This window comes from Elephantulus edwardii, unplaced genomic scaffold (assembly GCF_000299155.1).
Source record: "Elephantulus edwardii isolate Elephantulus edwardi_28Jun2011 unplaced genomic scaffold, EleEdw1.0 scaffold00045, whole genome shotgun sequence".
In the NCBI taxonomy this organism is placed as follows: domain Eukaryota; kingdom Metazoa; phylum Chordata; class Mammalia; order Macroscelidea; family Macroscelididae; genus Elephantulus; species Elephantulus edwardii.
The window spans coordinates 3,950,943-3,965,448 of NW_006399795.1; the positions used below are offsets into that span (position 1 = coordinate 3,950,943).

A 14,506-nucleotide genomic window follows, 5' to 3' on the forward strand; every position below is an offset into this window, starting at 1 on the left:
GACTACACACCCAACCCAGGAATAGCTGTGTATGCTGCTCACACCTGGAGCATGCGAACCCACTTCAATAAATAACAGAATATATATATACACACACACACAAGGATGCCTGGCCTTCCTGATGCCAAATAGGCCAGGTGGAGAGGATTCACATGGTGTGGAATTCCAATGAGCCAGGTGTGTGGAGTGGCACAGACTGAGGCACCAACCACCTCCTGCCCCTCACAAATAAGACCCACAGTTGACATTTGGGCTCTAAGACCCACCAGCCCTTGACTACAAAGGGGGCAGTTCCTTGGCCTGCCAAGTCTCAGCAGGTCAGTGTGGGAGCCTGATTGGTCCCAGGTTTGCTGCTAAGCACGTCAGGATCAACTGTGGGCTCCAGAGCCCCTCGTTTTCAGAAGTGGGAAGAGGCTCAAAGTCTGCGCTTTTAAAGCTCCTGCATTCAGACAGTTAGGGACTGGATGATCAGCGGAAAGGCTAACTCAAGTAATCACAGATAAAGACTCTGCCATGGCCCAGGCTCCTCTCACTTCTGGTACCGACTCAGCTGGTTTTCAAAAGTGACAGTTGTGAGAGAGCTCAGGCCCCGTACCGTACCGTAACGAAGACCTGCTTTCCGAGGCAGGCCTGCAGTATTGCACAGAGTTTCCTCCACCTGCTTCCCCGAGGACTCGGGAGCCAGGGTGAGCCAAAGCAAGCTCAGCTCTTTCAAGAAACATTTTCAAATACGTCTTGGGGACCCATATAGATATATAATACTTTGTGGAGGCCAGTCAACTTTCCCTGACCTCGGAGGGCGGTTCAGGAGTTTGGCCAGATTTCTTACCACATGCAACATGGCTTTACAGCAGAGAAGAGAGGATCCTTGGGCCCAAGAGTTACTGTAATAGCAAAGTGCAGCATCCCTGAATCTCGAGGGCACTGGGAGTCCTCGGGGGCACTCCAAATCACAGTGGGGACGCACAGGGCTGGAACGGGTGTTAGGGGGAGGGCGAGGACTGGGGCGCCTCTGGACAATAGGCACCAGGTGACCACTGGAACCGACACCCCTGAAGCCAGACAGCTCCCAGGAGAGGAAGAGTGGCTGGACCCAGATCACCAGCTGGAAGACGGGGGCTGTGACCCTCCATGGAGGGGCAGCCGGGCGCCCACATCCCTCCCCACCAGGCTCAAAGGCTGCTTTCCTTTTATGGCTGTTTAGTCCCTTCAGCGTTTCAAATCATTAATAAATAACCATAAGTGTAAACAAAGGCAATTGTGTAGGTTCTCTTCCATGAGGTGCAGTTAGTTCAGGGTCTCAGGACCAAGCCGCCTCTGCTCCAGGCACCGGAATCGGGAGTCTCCAGGACGGGGCCAGAGGGGCTACTGCCTGTTGTCCTTGGCCACGTTGTGGGCCAGCCAGTTCACTTTGGTTTTCCAGCTCTCCCGAAGGGCTTCGTTAAACTTGACCCGGAAGTGCTTGAGCGCCTCCTCTTCCGTTTTTCCCAGTGCCAAGGAGTCCTAAGAGCAGAGCATCAGAGCCAGCGTTAACAGGACAGAGACAGGGGCTGGCTCAGGAACACAGCCCTGCCCATGGGATTCTCAATTCCCTCCTCAAAAAAGTCCATCAGAGTTGAGCTACAGCCAGTCTAAAATCGGGGCAGGTCAGGGTGACCCACATAACAAAGTAAGGGTGCCAGCCCACAGTGACAGCTTGGCCTCCAGTGAAGATTAGCTCTGGGAGGAACTAGTGGCAACAGCATTCCTGGTTGGGCCAGCCTCACTCCCCACCCGAGCTTCAATGATGCAAGAGCACTACCTAAACCCAGTCCTCATCCTACTACTCAAACACCGGCGGGTCCCAGAGGGTCATGGGTTGACCAAGGCCACAGAGCATGTCCGCAGCAGCCTGCTCTGGCTACTGTCCCCAAGGATGGCATGAGCGATGCCTGAGTTAGGAACGACCCAGGGATCCTCCATGTTCCGGCCCTCAGAAGGAAGCCTTGCCCACCTACACCTGGTGTCCCGCCCAGAGTGGTCTTCCAGCTTCACCTTGAGATACTGGATGTCTTTGGAGCAGCTGAGTTCAGGCAGGCCCGCTGCCCTCATGAGGGCGAAGAGGTGGAGGAAGAGCAGCCCATGGCGCCGCAGGATGGTGTAGGCACGCTCACAGTAGCCACGGAACCTGCCCGAGTGAAGCCAGAGACTGTGGCAAGGCCCCAGAGCACCAGCCCTGGCCTGGAAACAGGCCGCGAGCACAAAGCCCCTGATGCCTTTAAATGACAGCCCCCCCTCGCCACAGGTGGTCCCCTGCTGCATGCACCCCACCTAGAAGCACACCTCACCAGCCCAGCTGGGCACTGGAGCTGGGGGTCAGGGTGAGGTGCATGCTCCAAATCATTCAGCAGCCTGGGGTGGGGCCCAGAGTGGGGCTGAGGGCCAATTCCTGGTCCCTGCTTCCTCCCTGAGACCATGGGGACCAGGTGAGTTCCCAGAGACCCGGAGGCACCCTCACCTTTCAAACTTCTCACTGTTGTTCGTCTTGCCCTGCTGAATCACATGGACAAAGTCATAGGTAAGGATGAAGGGAACTCGCTCACGGTTGATTCCAAACTTGGTCTTGAAATTGCCCAGAAAGTGGCCAAAATCAATGTGGAACAGCTAAGAGAGAAAGGTGGGGGCAAAGGCAGAGGAGGGAGGGGTGTAAAGAAGGGGAACTGCCAAGACTCCAGGGGTGGGGCGCAGTTGGGACTCAGGGAATCAGGGGCCAGGCAGACAGAGGCCCACAGGCTGCCCACGCCCAACCTACCTGCCCACTTTCACGGATCATGATATTGTCACTGTGCCGATCACCGATGCCCAGGACGTAGGTGGCCACACAGTAGCCAGCACAGGAGAGGGTGAACTCCTCAATGGCCTGGTCCAGAGCCTCCCTGGGGGAAGATTGAAACCAGGGCCATGATGCTTTGCAGCAACTTCTACCAAGAGATGTGGCTAATTCTCCTCTCATTGAACCTGGCTGGCCTTGAGACTTGTAGGAAGTGATAATGGAGGTGATGTTAGTCCAGATCCTAGACACTGAGATACCATACAATACTCAGATACCCCTGCCCACAGGAGGACGTCTAGGCTGGTCTGCTGAATAAGGAGGGTCAGCGCTAACAGCCAGCACTTAGCCCTTCAGGCGAGTAAGTGGGGCCATCAAGCCACTAGATGACAGTAGTCATGTGTTATTATGTTAAGTGCTGTAGTCATAGGAGACTCATAGTGATCCTATAAATGAAAGTCCTAGACACCTGTGTAACTTTTGTCCCTTCTCCAGGTTCATAGGGTTTCCAGCGGCAAGCTATTATGGAATTGGACGCCACTCCTGCTTCCAAGCTTGTTTTAATCAGGGAGCTCCACCAAACACTGTCCACCATGGGTAACCATTCTCGCATTTGATTCATCAGTGTCACAGTGTTTGGCTTCACAGCAACCACGAGTTATCTCTGTACAGTCAAGTGAGCGATCCCAAAAAAGACCAGCAGAATCACAGAACTGAGCCAGAACAATCAAGTTATTTAAGTTTACATTTGGGACATGAGAACTCTGGTGGTGTGCTCAGGGTAATGCAGTGCTAACCAGCAGGCCTCAGGCCTCCAGGGGTTCAAATCTACCAGCAGCTCCTTGGGAGAAAGCTGAGCGGTCTCCTCTCATTACGATTTGCAGCCTTAGAAACCCAATGGAGGCTCACTATGAGACAGAACTGACTTGAAGGCAGTGAGAAGTTTTGAGTGATTGCTACACAGCAATAAGAAGTGGGGGACAGAGACCCCCTTGGCCAAAGCAGGCACTAGCTGAGGCCCTTCCTCTCTGCTTGGATGAACCAGGCCCTCCCAAACCACACTGCCTGAAGAAGCAATCTGTCCCCAGGGCCATAAGCCTACCCTGGGTTCTTGGACTTGAGCCAGTTGAGCAGGGCATCCTTGTTGAAGGCAGCAGTGGCTGCCATGTTGCTCTTGTTCAGCTGGATGTTGGCGATGGTGTCTGAGTGGAGCACCACTTCAATGAGGCCTGTGCGGTCGCCAGTGGAGAGGCAGCCGTAGGGGGTCATCCTGGGCCAGTGCAGGTAAGAGAGGCAAAGACCATGGTCAATGCCTGTCCCTGGGGCTGCTTGGCCCAAGGCTGTGAGGCATCCCAAAACACCACAGGAAGTGTTGCTCAAGGATCTGGGAAGGTACCCAAAGGCTCCAAGAAGAAAAAACCACGGTGGGTGGAAGAGGGCATCACTGCTCCTCACAAGAGGACAGGCACTTGAAAAGAACTACAAGAAGTGAGGTGACCCAAGCCCAGGACAGCCCATGCACACGTCACCATGGCCCCCCTCCAACGTGGAAGCAGCCCCCTTTCGGAGCACTAATGAGTGACAAGGGACTCCTCACCTCAGGTCCAGCCCCTCCTGCTTCCACAGCACGTCCATCAGCTGGATCATCTGCAGAGTCAGCATGTCCTGGCGGAGGTCTATCCAGCAAGAAAGGAAGTTTCTGGTGGCTTCTACATCCTCTTCCCCCGCCCCTGCCCTGGCCAGTACAGACATGCGATGGGAAAGGCCTCTGTGGGGTCCCTCCCTGCCTGCTCACCATCCCCGTTCTTGAAGATGATGCCCACGCTGCCCTCGCTGCCCGCCTCCTCGTTGCTGTACATGATCCACAGAGGCTTCATCTTGGAGTCCATGAAGGTGCACTGCTCCACGCTGCTGGGCCAGAGAGCAGTCAGTGCGCCTGTCGGGGGTGCTGGGGCCAGCAGGCGGGGGCCCAGGCGGGGCGCGGATGGGGCTCACCAGACATCGGCCAGCATGGTGCTGGGGTCGAGCGGGGACTGCAGGTGGGACAGGGCCTCCAGGTAGGTCTCCTGCCGCATGCACACGTGCATCATCTCCTTGGTGTGCGGCTTGGTGGTCTTCTGCGAGCTCACTTTGACAAAGTCATTGAGGGCCTTCAGCTTGCTCAGTGCTTCCCCCTGGCGGTGAGAGGGGCAGGCTGGGAGGGTGCCCACTCTGAGCCACCCAAGTGATCGACTGCAAGGGGCTCGCTTTGGGGGAGGGGCGGAGGGCGGGGCCTCACCTGCTTCATCAGCACCTTCATGTGGTGGGTGCTGCCCCTGCAGTAGGCCTCCATGATGAGGCCGAAGCGCAGGGCCACTGCCGGCACGTGCATCTCGGAGCTGGAGAGAGAAGACAAGACTGAGCTCCTCTGGGAGGATCACACCGGGCGGCTAGGACCTGAAGCCCCTCTCCCTGCATTGTCTTCCCCAAACCCGGAGACACAGAAGTTAGGGGCGTTCAACTACCGGAGGTGCCAGAAGAGGAAGTGACCAATCTTGCGGTTGGCCAGAGCCCGGTCCAGCAGGAACTTCGTCAGTTCGCAGTCCAGGTAGGACTCGTACTTGAGCACCTGCACCAGCTGCAGCAGGTACTGGAAAAGCTCGTCGTCCCTGCAAAGCAGGGAGGCTGCTGGGACCCGAGATACGCAGCAGGGGCAGGAGAGAGGCCCTTGAGCAGCAAGCGCCGCATTCCAGCCTCACCTCCCAGGGCCCCCCCCCCACTTCCCATGGATCTTCCACCTCCCAGGGGTCCCCCACCTCCCAGGGCACCCCTATCACACAGGGGTCTCCCGCCTCTCAGGGATCCCCCACCTCCCAGGGTCCCCCCACCTCCCAGGTGCCCCCCATAGCTCCGCAGCTCCCACTGCCCAGCAGGCCCCAGCGGTCAGCAGGACTTACGTCAGCTTACGCAGGGATTTGATGGCGAAGGAGCCCACGTGGCGGTCTGGGAAGCTGAAGTCCAGCAGCTCGAGGGCACTCAGGACGGGCAGCTCGGGCCAGGAGCACAGCAAGTACAGCATCTGGGGGTTGCGGGGGGTCAGGGCGGTGGAATGGGAAGAGGCAGTCAGAGAACGAGGCCATCCAGGGAGGGGGCGGTCAGGGAAGGGGTTCCAGGGGAAGAGGCCCGCAGGGGGAAACTGCGGAAGAGACAGGCCGCACTGCCCGCCCACTGCGCCCTGCCCACCTGGGCCACATCCTCGTGTTTGTTCCACTTGGTGACCAGCAGCAGCCTGGCCAGCGCCTCGGGAAAATGCTCTTGGATCTCGTGGCGCATCTTCCACACCAGGTCCTTCTCGTGCTCGTACAGCTCCCCGGACCCGCGCCTCTCCAGGATTTCTCGCAGCTGCAGCTGCTGAAAGAGGCCAGTGGGGTGAGGGCCACCCACACCCGTCAACCCCTGTCCTGTGCCTTCCTCCTCGAGCCCCCACGTCACTGTACCCAACTCACATCCTCCTCTGTGAAGTGCCCATGCTCCGCGTGCCTTCCCAGCTCCAGGATCTGCAAAGAGACAGCCACCCTGCCCTCAGCAGCGTCCCCACCAGCTGGCCCCAGGTCAGCCTGGAGATTTGAGGCAGGGTTTCCAGGCTCAGCACTGCTGACATCTCAGGCCTGAGGATTCTGTTTGTCTGTGCTGTGCTTTGTGGGGCCTTTAGCATCATATCATTTCACTCTCCAACATAAAAGGTCTCCAGACATTGCCAATGTCTCCCGCTGTCAGGTGCCACTGAGTCCATTTAATGCACAGCAACCATACGTGATGGAACAGAATTGCATGATTGGGTTTTCTTGGCTATAAGCTATATTTTATAGGAGCAGACTGTCAGATCTTTCTCCTGAGGAATCACTGTGTAGGTTTGAACCCCAAACTTCTGGTTAATAGCCAGCTAACCTAACCATACGGTGGGAGGGGTGAGGACCATGGCTCTAGAGTATGTGAAGACTGCTGAGAGTCAAGGGCACCCCGCTTCCAGCTCTGGGCACCTCATGTGGTTGCCAGAGTCTTTCTCCGGGGAACAACAAAGTTCCCTTTTGACTCCACAGCCTCTAAATGGGGCAGGTCCTGGGATCAAGGGGCACAAGGCAGCCAGGGGCATGACCTAAACTGACCTTCTCCAGGGCTGGGTAATACACAGGATGGGAGGCCACTTCTGGGAGGCAGATGATGAGGGCAGCAGCACTCTCCGTGTTGGGGTTGCCCCGCACCGTCCCCATGGGGTTGAGCAGCTCCCCTTTCTCATCTGAACAAGGGACAGATGGAGTAAGATGCACGTGGAATGCCGATTACCCCCAGACACACCTGAAGCTCCTGCCCCCCACCTGGGCAGACCTGGGACAGATGGCCACATAGAAAGGCAGCGCTCCCCCGTCTTGAGCTGGTCTTTGTAGTCAAACAGCATAAGGTTGGCCCAGGCAATGGGACAGTCCTGGACAGGAAGAAGCAGGTCAGGGTTGAAGGGGACTCCATTAGCTCATCTGCAGAATGGGACCAGCCTCAAGGCCAAGCTTCCCCTACCCTCACTCTGACACCCCAGAGAGTGAGAAGTCGTGGAACTCAGCTGAGGATTCCCTGAAGGAAACTCTGCTCAGAGAGGGGTATCCACTATTTCCGCTGCCCTGCCGGAGTCACAGTGAGAAAACCAGCTGCCTCACTGCACCCTCACTTCCTTGCAGCACCTCTGCCTCCAGGTTTTCAAGAAACCCCAACACCAACCACATCAGACCCCAGAGAGCTGACCACGCTCAGCTCATCCTCCATGAGTCAGCAGGGCTGAGTGGAGTCACATCCTGGGCCTGGTGACTCAGAGCCCCATCACCACCCTTTCCCGGTGGCATGACTCAGGCTCCCCCACAGGACAGTGGCTTTGTCCTTCTAGCCCAGGCTTCTGCCTCCAGACCTCCCAGGCCCACAGGCACACGCAGTCTGAACACCTGCTCACAGTCCAGCAACCCATAAAAATGGGTTCTAGCCTCCCTAAAAATGGACTGAGGTCCACAGGCCCTCCCTGGAGTCCTCCACCCAGGCTGAGAGTGGGATGGGGAGAGGCCCAACCACCCGTGCACGCCTGGGACCCCTGCCTCACAGGACCCCAGCCCAACCCACCGCTTTCTTGGACTTCTTCTTGGTGGAGCGAGCCTTCTTGGCCTTCTCAATCACTGCGTAAAGCGCCAGGCAGAGCCGGGCCATGCGGGGCAGATCACAGATGTTGATATCGAACTCCAGCCGCTGGTTCCACACAGGCCCCGAGCACACGCTCACCTCTGAGCTGGACACTGTCTTACACAGCATCTCATTGCCATGGAACAGCCCGGCCTGGACCACCAGCTGTGGGAGGTGCAGGGGCACCAGTGAGTGGGCATCAAGGATGAGCCAGTTACCTGAGCCCAACTAGTAGGGCACGTGGGACTGAGGCCTAGCCTCTCTTCCTTCCACGTCTCCCCACCCTATCCGAGGGCTCCACTGTCCTCCTCCTTGTTAATGGCCAGGGAGGTGATGTGCAGAGCAGAACTGAGCCACAGTGTCATCAATGCCTGTAGCCTCTCAGAGGCACTGCTGGGGTAGAGTCAAACCACCAACTTTTAGCTTGAACCACTGCACCACCAGCATTCCTATTCTCCTCCATACATGTCCTCATTCATGTGGGTCTGAGGTTCCCTTCCCTGCGGAAGCAGATGGAGTGGCAGCTGGAGGGCCCACTGGCCTGGATGAGGCAAGGCCCTGTGGCCATGGGGCAGGGGACCTACCCCTGGACTCCAGCCCCAACTCTGGCTCTGTGAGATCTGAGTCTGCTCTTTCCCTGTCCTGGGCCTCAGCTGCCTCAAGTGGGTTAAGAAGTTCCAAAGGCCCTTCCAGCTCCACCATCCCAAAGGCTCCCCTTACTTCTCGGGGTTTTGGGAGCCACTGTAAGCAGGAAATCCTTGCCTGCCACCCATACTCCAAAAAACCCTGTTCTGAAGCCCATGCCTTTAGCCTACTTGTAAAGTAACCCTCCCCCCGAAAAAACGCACCCATGGGTGTGAGTTTCAGGACTCAGAAACAGGACAGGGAGCCCTGTACATCACAGAACTCTGACAGGGCAGGCTGGCAGCGCCTGGAGTGTCAGTTTGCAAGAGCAAAGAGGACGCTCCCGCCCCCACCCCCGTGATGGGCGTTTCTACCTGCAAGCCCCACCCCCACTGCCTGGGCCCCGCCCACCTGGAAGCCGGCCCTTCCTCCCTGTCTGCCACCCCTCTTCGCCCCCCCCACACCCTGCGGTCCTCAGCACCTCCACCGAGCTCAATACCCAGAACTCAGCGGGGCCCAAGTTTCTTCGAATTGGCCTCTCAGGCCGGCCAGCCTGCCCCCCACCCGGCTTCCTGTTTTGAAGCAGCTAACAAACCACCCCGGGCACGGATGCTGGGTAATGTGGTCAGGCGGCTTTTGTGTGACCCCCCCCCCACTTCTTCCTCTGCTGCCCCTTCAGCCACAGCTGCTAGTTTGTGCAAACAGCTCCCGACCTTCACACCCTTCCCCTGCCCCCACCTTCATGCGCTCGTCCGCATTCACTTTGCTGCCCTGGATGAGCTCGATGCAAAACGGCTGCTCCAGGAACCAGAGAGACGAAGAGGAGGGCTGCGGAGGGAAGGACAGGCGGTCCAGCTGGCCATCCACCCAGCCACCATCCCTGTACTCCCAGCCACCGCTTGGAAGTGGGGGGACAGTGTTGCAGGTTTGGGGCAAAGCTCAGAACCTGCCCACGAGGCGGACTGTTTTACCAGAAAACCTGCAATGCTGACACCCCACCCCAGCCTGAAGTCAGCAGGCCTGGGAGCTCTGCCAAGGGTTAGGGGGGCTGGTTGGTCCCCCAAGGGCATCAGTCCTCTGAGCATCCCAGGATCACAACCCCAAGTGTCCCCACAGGTCATCCAGGGCCTGAGTCTGGGGTCCTGGACACACATCTAGCCTAGTGGGGTGGTGGGGAAAGCTGCAGAGCCCCAAGCTCACCTTCTTCACTGGAATGGGGGGCGGCTTGGTGCGAGGCTTCTGGACTTGGGGGGCAGGGTTGCTCTGCTCATCCCGCATGGCCAGGATTGAGGAGGAGTGCACCATGGTCAGGTGGGGGGTCAGCCCGCTGTGCAGGCAGCTGCAGATGTACTGTGGGGGCAGCACAAACTGATGATGGGTGGGCCCTCAGCAAGCTCCCCAGAAACACTGTCCCCTGCCTCCCTTCACCTGACCATCACCAACCCCAGGGGCCCCAGGATCCCCTTCTGCTGGCTGTCCTCATCCCACCCACCTCCTTATAATTACAGAAAGGGTCAACCCACAAGGGGGGTGCTTCAGCCATGGCCCCTCAAGTCCTAGCTCATCAGTTTCCTCAGGGACCGCGGAGCAGCACCCAGGCCTCACCTGGAACTGGCAGAGGGGGTAGCTGCCGTAGAGGTATTCATGCCTCCCGTTCACCTGCAGCGTGTAGTCCTCGGGCCGCTCCACCAGCGGCTGCCGGAACACAGTGGCCTTCTTCCGGAGGGCGCACGCCATCAGCGCCAGGGGTACGTCCTTGGTGGACACCTGGAAGGTGAAGCTCTCCTGGGGGAGGAGGGTGGGTCAGAACTCTGCCCAGTGCAGGCCCCACAACATACCAGGGTGCTGGGGATGCCAGCTATCTGTTCTGGGTACCCCTCACCCCTCGTGGTGAGTTCTATGAGTGCTCCGGCTGCCCTTTGAGAAGTGTTGGGAGAATGAATGAATGAAAAGGTCAGTGACCCAATGCTAATGGTCCTTCTGATCCAGTGAGGCCTCATCTAGCTCGACTGGGCAAACATCACGGATGCCTCCCAAATACCATCTGATGCCACCAGAGGGAGGGAGGCTTGGGGGGCTGTGAGGAAGCACCCCCAGCAGGAACCACAACAAGGTCCAGGCAAGCAGGTGCGGTGGGGCTCACCTCACTGCCCTCGAACTTGACGTTGACCAGGAGGCCCCGGTTGGGGACGCGCTGGCCAGTGCTGCCCCAGCCCCGGGCCGCGGGCTCCAGCTGCAGCGGGAAGCTGTACTGCAGCCAGGCCTCCCAGCCCAGCTGCTGCCGGTGAGCTGCGGCCTCCTCACAGAACTGGCGCATCTTGGTGCGGAAGTCGTTCACCTCAGGGTCGCGCAGGGAGTCGAACTCGTGGAGGCCTGAGAAGCCACGGGGTGGGGGTGGGGGGGAAGAGTCAGCGTGGCTCGAGGCAGGCCCAGCCCCAGGACGAGAGCCCCCCTCGGGCACCTTTGCCGATGAGGAGGCTGATCTGGGAGTTGATGAGCTTCTTCACGCGGTCACCCTCCCGGGCCACCAGACGCAGGACCGGCAGGAAGGGCTGGATGTCGCAGAGGCGGCGCTGCTCATCCTCCAGCTCCTGCTGCTCGGCCGTCTGGTTGACGCAGGTGAATACGTAGGCCTCGGGGTCGCTGAGCATGTGGAAGAAGGGCTCATACTGTGCGCGGTGCCACAACACCTGGAAGGGACAGGTGCTGGTCAGCCTCCTGCCCAGGTCCCACAGGGATGCTGTGGGGGAGGCTGGGAAAGGGGGGTCCTTCAGTCTGGGGGTCTCTCTCTACAGGGACCCAAAAGCCAGTGAAAGCCAGGCGTCTCCAGACCCCCTGAACAACACAGCAAAAACAACAATAACAGAAAATGTTCAGCTCCATTATGTGCCCCCAAAGACAGGTCACCCCAGGAATTCTCCAAGAAAATATACTCAAAGAGTCAAGATATTCAAATAATCAAGAGTAAAGGATGTTCACCACAGAGCTAAAGAGAAACGGAAAAAGAGATTGTGCAATGCCACTAATCGGAGGATGGCTTATTATGTATGGTCCCTCCATAGACTGACTCAGGTTATGACGCAGAATCTAGGATTCCTGAACACACAGGCATGGAGAGGTCTAAGATAACAAAATGGGAAAAAATATCCCAAGTTGCTGGACAGCAGATAAAATTTAAAGCCATTTTCCTAAAAAACAAAAACAAAAAAAAAACAACAACACAGCACCAAAAAACAAAAACCCAATCAGATATTTATTAACGTAGATCAGACTTCAGCAAATTATACCCTGCTGGTCAAATCTTGCCCCCCTCTATTTTATAAATAAAGTTTTATTGGAGCACAGCCATATCCCTTTGTTATTATATGGCTGCCTTTGTGCTTGAACACAAACGAACTGACTAATTTTGACAAATCTGTTGAGACATAGTGAGTTACATGTTGGGCTCCATGTAAATCCAGTGGCTCAAATCCAGCAGCCACTGTACAGGACAAAGATGGGCTGTGTCCTCCTAGGAAGATTTACTGTGCCAGAGAGTGATGGAAGGTCATCATGGCTCCGAATCAACTTGATGGGGGCGAGTCCCATCTGGTTGGGATAGAGCCAACAAGGTTTAAAATATTTACAATTTGGTCTTTCATGGGACAAGTTTTCAAACTCCTGGGATAGAGAAGCAGAGAAAATGAAGTAATTTTATTTACATGTTCTGTGGTGTGGGATGATAGAAGCTGACATCCCTCTATATTTTACATTTCTGCAGTGTTCCAATCATGATGACCTGAAAGCATCACTTTGGTAAGCAGAACAGTGAGATTAACTTTAAAGTAATATTTATTAAAATCACAATGAAGAGTGGTGTTATAATGTTAACTCAGAGCAGGGGAGGAAATAAGGTTCATAAGTATCACAATTATGGAGGAAAAAAGTCACAGTATAAAGAAAAGAAAACAGGAAATAGCCATAGTGTTAAATGTGGTTGTCTCATATGGCTGATTACAGAGAATTTTTTTTTCCCCTTCTACTTTTCTACTGGGCTGTTTAACAGCATCATAAGAGATGGGAAGAGAATGAGATTGTTAACAGCTTTCATTTGCTTGGCTCCACAATCAACACTTTTGGTACCAGCAGCCAAGAAATCAGAAGATGACTTGCATTGGGAAAGTCTGCTGTAAGAGACATCTCCAAAGTACTAAAGAGCAATGATGTCAGTCTGGAGACTAAGGTCTGCCTGATACAGGCCATGGTCTTTACAATTACTTGTCCAGAAAGCTGGATAATGATTAGAGATGACAGAAGGAGAATTGATGCCTTTGAGCTGTGGTGGTGGAGAAGAGTACTGAATATATCATGGACTTTTAAGAGAATAAACAGGTTTGTCCTTGAGAGGGTGAAATCAGGCTGCTCCTTGGAGGCAAGGATTCTGAGGCTTCATCTGACATACTCTGGACATGTTGCAAGGAGGGACCAGTACTTGAAGAGGGACATTATACTTGAGAGCGTGGAGGGACAGAACAGGAGGGGAAGACCCTCAATGAGATGAACTGACTCAGTGACTGGGGTAATGGGAGTAGGTATGTCAGAGACAGTAAGGTTGGCTCAGGATAGAGCAGGGTTCAGAGCTGTTGTACATAGAGTCGCTATGAGTTGCAGGCGACCTGATGGCACATAACAACAATAACTTTTCCTTAATTTCAATGTTTCTGTATTATTTTTTTCTTAAGGTAAAAATATACGTAAGAAAACATTTGCCATTTCAATATTCTCTCATGTATGATTCAGTGAGATGTTTATTACATTGTTCAACCACTATTGTTATTAAGAGCTGTCGCTATAGCGTCAGTTCTGACTCTCACACCTTGAAACTTGCGCTGCTCTGGAGACTCAAACACTGGCCAAGCGGTCAAATCGGAATTCAGAACAATACACAGACTACATCTGTGAGCACTTGTGCAATTTTTGAGCATCATTTGTATCCTTAAAAAATTCAAAGCTGTGGCTCCCAAATCTAAGAAACTACATGTGTGAGCCAGAGTGTCGGCCTAGGTTTCCCTCTGACTTCCAGATTCTGAGGACCCGGCTGACGGTGAAGATTGTACCTGCTTGATCGTACTGAGGTTGGCATTGCGGGACACAGGGAAGTTCAAGTAGACACCCGTGGGCAGCAAGAAGTCAACCTCCACACTCTGGTTCTCCTCCTTGGTCCAGAATTCCATAGGGCAGTCAACCCCCGGGGGCATCCTGGTCTACCTCTCCAGTGTCAGCTGCCCTGAAAAGGAAGCAAGAGCAATGTCAGCAAGCACAGGTGTTCCAGGTAAGTCAGGGATCCATGGTGGCTGGGGGCTCAGGGCTGCATCCCAGCCACAGACACACAAAGCGGACTCGCTCCGGGCGCCCATCCCACACAGGGTGACTCCTGCTGCCCATGGTCATGGTCTCGGCTGAGTTGTCTCTTATCAGTACAGGACACTATCAACATCACTTCCAGAAATGCACCAAAATCAAGACCCCAACACACTCACACAGATCCTTTTTTTCCTAGAAACATATACAACTGAGAGGTTTGGCGATGGCTACCAGCTGACAAACCCAGGGGACATCAGAAAACAGGTCAAACAACTCAGGACATCAAAAACGACCTGAAACACCTTCTCCTAAAGACGCATATCTGACCCTCCAGCAGGTTTCCATAGGCTGTAAATCACGAGGGAGGAGGCCTATCTTTCTCCCATAGAGCCACTGGTGGATTCAAACCACCTACCTTTGTGTTGGTGGCACAAATTATTTTTTTTATTGTGACTTTAACGAAAGTTTACAGAAAAGTTGAATTTTCACCCATTTATTGTTGCATATTTTACTCCCTACCCACTCAGTTCACTT

General features: G+C 55.2%; 1 protein-coding gene across 2 annotated transcripts; it reads right to left on the reverse strand.

The window, feature by feature from the left end:
• Positions 1–1,365: 1,365 nt before the first annotated feature.
• Positions 1,366–13,866, reverse strand: PIK3CD (phosphatidylinositol-4,5-bisphosphate 3-kinase, catalytic subunit delta). Of its 2 annotated transcripts, none has more exons than XM_006885773.1 (22): positions 13,726–13,866; positions 11,091–11,319; positions 10,773–11,002; positions 10,235–10,414; positions 9,830–9,979; positions 9,368–9,457; positions 7,949–8,170; positions 7,175–7,271; positions 6,955–7,085; positions 6,295–6,345; positions 6,032–6,196; positions 5,746–5,867; positions 5,314–5,457; positions 5,088–5,187; positions 4,805–4,983; positions 4,605–4,717; positions 4,407–4,485; positions 3,912–4,079; positions 2,792–2,915; positions 2,498–2,643; positions 2,035–2,167; positions 1,366–1,503 (listed from the first exon to the last, which is right to left on the reverse strand). In XM_006885773.1, exons 1-22 carry the CDS (start codon positions 13,864–13,866, stop codon positions 1,366–1,368), a joined length of 3,132 nt encoding a protein of 1,043 aa, XP_006885835.1. The 2 variants fall into 2 exon arrangements, with proteins under 2 accessions (XP_006885835.1, XP_006885834.1); XM_006885772.1 differs by having other exon boundaries at positions 6,032–6,199.
• Between the last annotated feature and the right edge of the window lie 640 nt (positions 13,867–14,506).